Below are 9,060 nucleotides of genomic sequence, written 5' to 3'. Positions count from 1 at the left end.
CTTTCATGATATTGGGGAAGTTTTCTGTCAGCAGTTCTTCAATGATCCTCTCTGTGTTTTCTGTTTTCTCCCCATTTTGGAACTCCGATCACTTGCAAATTTTTGCTTTTGATTGTATCCCACATAATTCTCAGGGTTTCTTCATTTTTCCTCATTTTTTTTCCGATTTTTCCTCAAACAGAGCTATATCCAAGTGTTTGTCTTTAATTTCACTGATCCTGTCTTGCATCTTTTCAAACCTGCTCCTCAGCCCTTCTATGATGCTGTCCATTTCTGAAATCTTGTTGTTTATCTTTTGGATTTCTAACTGTTGTTTTTGTATGGTTTCTAGTTGTGAATTTATTTTGGAATTTTGTTCCTGTATTATTTTCCTGAATTCTTCTATTTTTTTGTCTGTATTTTCCAAGAATTTGTCTGCCTTTTCCATGAATTTGTTTATTTTTTCCTCATTTTTGTCTGCTTTTTGCTTCAACTCTTGGAATTATCCTGATTAGTACAATGTAATTTCCTTTACAGACTTGGTTTTGATTTCTTTATACTGCATAAATGTGAATCTTACTTTTCAAAAATGTGTCCATGTCATCTTAGCTACCTCTATCTTATTTTCTTCTACTTTTTATCCATTGTCATAGTCTGTCTTCTCCTTTCTTGTATTAAATTTCCATCTATTCTCAGACAACTCTCAATTAACTGCATGGAAGGTCCATGTGGAAGATATTCTCTCAAATCTTTGTATATTAACCTCGTATCAGTTTCCCATTGCTGCCGTAACAAATTATCACAAATTTAGTGGCTTGAAACAATACAAATTTATTATCTTACAGTTCTGGAGGTCAGAAGCCTGACTGAAATGAGTCTTACAAGGCTAAAATCAAGGTATCAGCAGGGCTGGTTCCTTTTGGAGTCTCCAGAGGAGAATCTATTTTCTTGTCTTTTTTAGCTCCAGGAGTTATCCTCATTCCTTGACTTTTGGCCCTATGTCACATCGCCACAAGGTCCCCCTGATTCTGTCATCACATTGTTTTCCTCCTTTGAACTCTTGCTTCACTCCTATAAGGACCCTTGTAATTATATTTAGGGTCCACCCAGATTATCCAGGATAATCTCATGATCTCAAAATCCTTAATAACATCTGCAAAGTCCCATTTGCCATATAAGGAAAGATTCACAGGTTCCAGGGATTAGGACATGAACATCTTGGGCACCATTATTCAGCCTACTACAACCTATGTGATAGTTTTTTACTTGAGTATTTGTTTAATATTATTTATATTATATCCTTACTTTTTTGAACACCTCTAGCATTGGAGTGGGGAGCACTTTAAAAAGAAAACCACTTCATTACCTTCTAATCCACCCAAAGAAGATATTAACAAGAAAGATAATTATAGAAGGTAACTTGGTTTATAATTTTATTTTATGAAAGACTAAGAAATAGATATTATCAATCCCTAAATAAAGTGGGTAGGAAGGTAAACGAGGAGTGCTGGACAGAATTTAATCTCTTCCTGGAAAGTCTTTCAAGTGTGATTTTATTTTTTTGAGTGATACTATTTTCTAAAATTCTAGGCAAAGTCACAGTCAAATGTGATCACAAATACCCATACCAAAGACAAAGGCAAATTTTTCTTTCTTGATTTTCATTTGGTGTAACTGTGGTTTTGGCTATCCATTTTTGCATACAATTAGAAATTAATTCTGTATATTCCCTCCTCCCTAAGTCGTGAAACAGTCTCTTTTTCCTTTTAAAAATAATGTTTGCTCTGTAGCCCTTCAAAGGTATTTTTAAAGGTAACTTTTCTCATATCATCAGTTTTTGAGACAACTTATTAATATATTAAGTCTGAAAAAATATATTAAACTCAACACATAATATGATTTGTCTGTACTCTGAAGATAATCCTTTTCTTCTTTCTCTCTCTTTTTTTATATGTGTTTCTTTTGGATGTTTCTATCCACGTAACATATATTGCAAGCTACACTGGTGAAAATATGTAACACAGAGCTCAATGCTAAAGTAAACTATAATTTAACATCAATAAAAGTTAAATAATTAAACTGTTAATATCATGCAAATGTCATTTTTTATACAGCAGAGAATTTCAAGATACTAAGTCATGGAGTACTTAGACAATAGAAATGTGTCATGGATACTTACCCTCAACAACAAAATGAGTAACTATACCAATTGCAATTCCTATGATTGCTGCAATTGCCAATGTGAAGAGAGCTAGCCTTATAGGATCCCAAAATTGCTGTCTTCTTTGACACTCAACTCGAGGGTATTCAGGTTCTGAAAATTCAGCTGGTCTGTGGTAAGAGGAAGAAATAAACAATAGAACAATTAAAAATTCATTAACCTTCTACTCAGTGCCTATTTCCTGTGTTCCTCTAAGAAAAGAGTATGTACTGCTAAATGACAGTGGAATCCCTAGATATTGAAAAGAACATGAGGTTTTAATTTGCATCCCCTGTCTAACACCCTAACCACAATACAAGTTTAAGTTAAAGCTCTATTGATGTTGAAATTCAAATGAGAGTCTCTCCCCACTGTATCTTGTCCTTGGTTATGGACATTTTGGAAGTTGTGTGCTGAAATGCCAGAACTCAGTTAATAAAAAGTTAATTTGCAAATAACATTTTTCATGTCATTTAAATAAGGAAGTTCTTAGCAGCAAAGTTACATTATAGTCTCATGAGTTTTACTTGATTAAATAAAAGATTTTAATATGTCTACTTTTTAATGCCACCACAAGTCTGTCAGTTTGTCCTACTGTGGTGGTGGCTTATGTGTTGCTGTAATCCTGGAAGTTTGCCACCAGCAGCGTCACCCTTGGTGGACAGGCTTCAGTGGAGCTTCCAGACTAAGAGAGACTAGGAAGAAAGACCTGGCAGTATACTTCTGAAAAAATTGGCCAGTGAAAACCTTATGAGTGGCAGCAGAAAACTGTCTGATATAGTGCCAGAAGATAAGCCCCTCAGGTTGGAAGGCACTCTAAATACGACTGGGGAAGAGTTGCCTCCTCAAAGTAGAGTTGACCTTAATGACATGGATGGAATCAAGCTTTCGGGACCGTCATTTGCTGATGAGGCACCACTCAAAATGAGAAGAAATGGCTGCAAACATCCATTAATAACTGGAATGTGGAATGTATGAAATATGAATCTAGGAAAATTGGAAGTCGTCAAAAGTGAAGTGTAACGCATAGAGATTGATATTCTAGGTGTTAATGAGCTAAAATGGGCTAGTATTGGCTATTTTGAATCAGACATTCATATGGTCTACTATGCAGGGAATGACAAATTGAAGATGAATGGAGGCGCATTCATCATCAAAAAGAACATTTCGGGATCTATCCTAAAGTACAATGCTGTCAATGATGGGATAATATCCATATGCCTACAAGGAAGACCAGTAAATATGACTATTATTGAAATTTACGCACCAACCACTAAGGCCAAAGATAAAGAAATTGAAGATTTTTACTAACTTCTGCAATCTGAAATTGATCAAACATGCAATCCAGATGCATTGATAATTACTGGTGATTGAAATTCGAAAGTTGGAAACAAAGAAGAAGGATCAATTGTTGGAAAATATGGCCTTGATAATAGAACTGACACTGGAGATTGCATGAAAGAATTTTGCAAGACCAACGACTTCTTCATTGCAAATATCTTTTTTCAACAACGTAACAGCAACTATACACATGGACCTCACCAGATGGAGCACACAGGAATCAAATCAGCTACATCTGTGGAAAGAGATGATGGAAAGCTTGATCTCATCAGCCAGAACAAGGCCAGGGGCCGACTGCATAACAAACCATCAATTGCTCATATGCAGGTTCAAGTTAAAGCTGAAGAAAATTAGAACAAGCCCATGAGAGCCAAAGTATGACCTTGAGAGGATCCCACCTTAATTTAGAGACCATCTCAAGAATAGATTTGATGCACATGCTTAGTAAAGTAGAGGATCAGCAAAGGAGAAGAAGACCCTCAATGAGATGGATTGACACAGTGGCTGCAATAATGGGATCAAGCATAACAAGGATTGTGAGGATGGTGCAGGACCGGGCATTGTTTCCTTCTGTTTCACATAGAGTCGCAAAACTCTACAGCACCTAACAACAACAACAACTGTTTGTTTTACCTCGTTTTAATTTTCTTTTTTAATATTAAAGTAAAATAAAAATATAAATTGGGAAATGTATAAATGAATAATGAAGAAAAATACAACTCAAACTTATTTCTACGTTTAAACAACCTTTTTTAAGGTCAAATGGAAAATGTTGGTACATGCTCTAAACTGATAACTGCTTATGATGAAACTCAGATCACCTGGGTATAATCCTGGCTTTGCTACTGTCAGCAAGTTAGTTAGTTGCACTTTGGACTTCAGTCCTCTTATCTAGAAAATGAAGAACAAAAGCCTTTTATGACTTTGTTAGGATCCAAGATACTGTAAGTATGGTATCTGGTACAGAGTTAGAGAATAATCCTAATTTTTTCCTTCCTAGAGACAGCAAGCTTTATTTTGCTCTGCTTTTGATCTTGTCTTTGAATATACTTTTTCACATGACTTGACAGTTAATAGTAGATATTTCTGTATTGTGTCCAGAATTATCTGCAGTTCAGCACAGTTACTCATGCATACTATTTTCATTTATGATTTATCAAAATATGTAACTATGTTTCTAGATTTGTTACACAATGAATAATATGCTTCTGATTTCTAGAAGCATAAACACCAAGAATATAAATCCATTATTTCTTCAATGCCAAATGCGCCAACTAGTTTGCTGGTTCTAGTACCAATCACTAAGCAGAATTAAAATAAAAACTATGATGTTCAGTCTGAAGGTAACAAACCCAGACTATTTAAAATGAAACCCATGACTTTGTTCTAATAACATTCTGAGATACTACATTATCCTTTAATGCATCAGTGTGGATAGCAAATAAAAATGTCATTGTGACATCACATTAGTGTCATGATAGTATATAAAACAGCTACCATCTTTGGAAATCTGTATCATTTTTAAAATCCATTGAAAGAGACAAAATACAGGAACTAAACTGTTTTAAAAATATGAATAGAAATAAATTTGAATCCCTGTGGGTGGGGCAGTGTTTTGTTCTGTTGTACATAGGGTCGCTATGAGTTGGAACTGACTTGATAGCACCTAACAACAACAACGGTAATGAAGTACACATGGAAACAGTATTACGAAGAACATGAAATTTAACATCAAGAGACCTAGATTCAAACCTTTGTTTGGTCACAATTGACCCTGTTGTCTTGGACAGGTCTCTTGATGTCTCGAATTCTACGAATTCCTCATTTATTAAATTAGGCTCATGATATTACCTACCACTCAAGGTCATTGTGAGGATTAAAGAAAAAATTAGACATGCAGGCATTTCATAATATCTAAAGAACTATATTAATAGTACTTGTCAGAAACCATAAGCTTCTTTGAGAAATAAAATAGTTTATTATACTATTTTGTATCTAACCATAATACCTAACATAATTTCTCAATGAATGAACAAACGATGAATGAAAGAAATGAAGTCTAGATCCTAGACCCAGAAAAATTGCTTGCATACAAAGTCTGACAAATTCTAAAAAGTTAAGAGTTATTATTTATTATTCAACAATTATTTAATAAATACCCACATTTTAGGCACTGATGGTACTGGATATACAATGAATAAAATACAAATACATGGCCCTTGCCTTCGTGGTGCTTACAGTCTAGAAGGGGAGACAGATAAAACTAGTAAGCATACGAGAAGGCAGGAAGGGACAGGGGCTGGTAATGGGGAACCTAAGGTTAAGAAAGGGAGAGTGTTGACATGTCTTGGGGTTGGCAACCAATGTCACAAAACAATATGTGTATTAATTGTTTGATGAGAAGTTAGTTTGCTCTTTAAACCTTCATCTAAAGTACACACACACAAAAAAAGACTAAATAAATAAGTAAATAAAAATATTGTTCGGGTTGTGTGGGGGAAGAAAAACTAGTAAGCATAGAGATTCTTACAATTTATGATGAGAGCTATGAAGATGAGTAAGATGTCTGTGAGTGAAAATAAGAGGGTATAGACTGGGTAGGGAGAGAGGTACCACTTGGAAAGAGTGAATAAAGTAATATTTATGTAAAGAGATGAAATATGAGAAGAAACCTGCCATGTGTAGAATGACTGGAAGTCTGTTTCTGGCAGATAGAAAGTGTGTGAAGTACCTCTTTTGGAAAATAACTTGGCCTGTTGGATGAACTGGCCATTGAAAAAATGACCAGGGAGAAGCAGCTACAAATCCATGAACATTTCCTCACTTAAAATTTTGTTACTAAGAGAAATAGTTCAATTGCATTAGTAGAAAGAATGCCTTCTATGTTCCCTAGAGCCTGTTCCTGCTTACATTTTTCCTGAGTCTAATAAGCATATGCTGCTGTGTCATGCTTATGATTTAACTCAGCTAGAGAGACTAATTACATTATCAGTCAGACCAAAAAAAAAAAAAAAAAAACCGAAAAGTACATTACAAAAGCCCAGTCTCACACTCTTCTTTCTAGACAGTCTCACAAATATTCTGATCAAGAGACCAAATATAATACCCTCCCCACAAAAACGTCACCTGAGTTGATTAGCAATTAAATCTGAGAACTATATCCTCTTTTAGAGGCAGGCTCTGTGATGATAAGCATTATAATCATGCCTAAATAGACAGTTGAGAAAGCTTGCCTTCTCCCAATAACTAGTTGTAATGAGCTCTATGGTTAGTTATGTCAAAGATGGCTGTCAGTGGGACGCACGACAATGTTTATTAAGGAGGGACTAGAGCTAGTTCAGGTCCCTGGGTGGTGCAAACAGTTTGCTTTCAGCTGCTAACTGAAAGACTGGCTGTTGGAACCTACCCAGTGGCACTGTGGAAGTAAGGCCTGACAATTTACTTCTGTAAAGATTACAGCCAAGAAAACCCTGTGGAGCAGTTCTACCCTGTAACACATGAGGTCACCATGAGTTGCAATCAACTCAGTGGCAATGGGTTTGGTTTTTATGGTAGAGTTAATTTAGTCTTGAACTGTTTTGAGGCTATCTTTTTAAATATTGAAGCACTCAAAATAGAGTTCTTTTCCAGTTTCTTTTATGGACCTTTCTTAAAATGGAGCATCTTAGATCAAATTCATTGGGGTTCTAACTAGTGGTAAGTTCAAGTAGAAGTATGCAGAAGTAGGCCACCTTTGTTATTTATTTGCGCATCAGATGGCATGAGTGCCTATTATGTTCTCAGGCAGGCACAATGTGGAGATTGCTAATATAACTAAGACATGGCCCAGCCCATCATGACTCAACTTATGTATATTTTTGGAATTATTTATCTTCTATAGGAGAACCTATAGAATAAAGTTGTTGACAATCCAGTGAAATATGGATTTATTGTGATAGAAATCTATGGGGAAAGTCATAGTATTTTTGACCAGGATAAAAAATTATAAATTACAAATAACAACTATCAAGTATGTCAGATAGCTTGTGTTGCCCAGATTATTCTGGAATTCTCAAAGTTAATCCGTCTGAACCCTTTTAAAGAGTTAAACTGAAACATATGTAAGTATATATGGTTTAGGTGAATTGTTGTAGTCCTAAGAGGACAATCGTGTGATGTAAGACATATCCCCAGACTTGAGTCAAACTTTCTTAATCACCAAACATCATTGCCAGATATTCTCTGGATGACATTATTACAGATGGCATCAGTAAAAGGGTTAAGATCAAAATTCACATTTAGGCATTCTTTTTCCTACATGTCTTTTTCACTTGACATGGCATAAGCTTAATACTTACCATGAATTTGAGACACTTTGTAGCATCATGGTTAGGCACAGTATTCTATCTCCTTTTAACTTAATCTCTCCGTGCTTCAGTCTATTCATTTGTAAAACTGGGACTGAACCAGTTTGTTATGTTCATTAGTAAAATATATTGACATCACTTTCCATTTCTAGGCTTCATAATAGAGTTGGGGTGTGTGTGTATGTGTGATTTTCTAAGGTTATATCACCAGAAAACATTTATGCTATTATATAATAATTATTTATTGGTTTAGCATTGATTGTCTAATTCCCAGCTTCTCTGAGGTGACTGTAATCTGTTGCTTTCCAGGTCATATTACATTGTGCTACTAAAGTTATCAAATATGTCATTTTGAAAACACAGTTATCTCCAGTTTAAAAAAAAAAAAAAAGGTGTCCTTGAGTAGATTCTGACTCATGGTGACCCCATGTGTATCAGAATAGAACTGTGCTCCATAGGGTTTTCAATGGGTGATTTTTTTGGAAATAGATCACCAGGCCTTTCTTCTGAGGCACCTCTGGGTGAACTCAAACTTCCAACCTTTCAGCTAGCAGCGGAGTGTGTTAACCATTTGCATGACCCAGGGACTCCTTAAATGCCTTTATTTTTAAAAGCTATAATATTTCATTTGTTGATGCAGAGGCAAAGCTTTGTCTAAGCCTTGTAAACTCAGGTATTACCTACTTTCTCTGAACTCCAACTAGATTAGAAGTTTTTCTAGTACTTATTCTCTTCCACAGTCTTACCTAAGTGAATACTGAATTCATGGTAAAAGGCCCCCAACTACATATTAATAATATGCCAATTGGTTTATTCATGTAAGAGATGACAGATGTTTCTAGACAAAGCTCTGCTAGTAAACTTGGAGCATAATGTACAGCCACATGATGCATGATCTGGTCAGCAAAAGAATTGTTATGTGTCCTTTTGTTATACATAATTCAATTCTATTTCAGAGCAATTTATTGTGTGCCTAACACATGGCAAGCACTGGGGATATAAAAAAGTTAAAAAAGACACCGGCTGTGTATTCAAGAGGCTCACAGTATAAAAGAAAGACATAAAATAACAAAATGAATATAATGACATAGGATGTATAGATACTCCCTATAGGTACATGTATAGAGTATAATAGAAAACATGGAGGATTCAGTGGTAAACTCTGCTGGGGAAAGTGTCAGAAATGGGTATAGG

General features: G+C 35.3%; 1 protein-coding gene across 1 annotated transcript in view; it reads right to left on the bottom strand.

Moving 5' to 3' along the window:
* The window catches only part of LOC101353331 (transmembrane serine protease 11F), a 67,921-nt gene that overhangs the window by 54,339 nt on the left and 4,522 nt on the right, over window positions 1–9,060 (bottom strand). Inside the window, exon 3 of the mRNA XM_004383367.1 lies at window positions 2,159–2,310. Coding sequence (XP_004383424.1) covers window positions 2,159–2,310 — 152 coding nt within the window. The remainder of the gene's footprint in view (window positions 1–2,158; window positions 2,311–9,060) is intronic.

The sequence above is a fragment of the Trichechus manatus genome, unplaced genomic scaffold, assembly GCF_000243295.1.
Source record: "Trichechus manatus latirostris isolate Lorelei unplaced genomic scaffold, TriManLat1.0 scaffold00108, whole genome shotgun sequence".
Taxonomy (NCBI): domain Eukaryota; kingdom Metazoa; phylum Chordata; class Mammalia; order Sirenia; family Trichechidae; genus Trichechus; species Trichechus manatus.
This window is presented reverse-complemented; position numbering and strand designations above follow the sequence as displayed.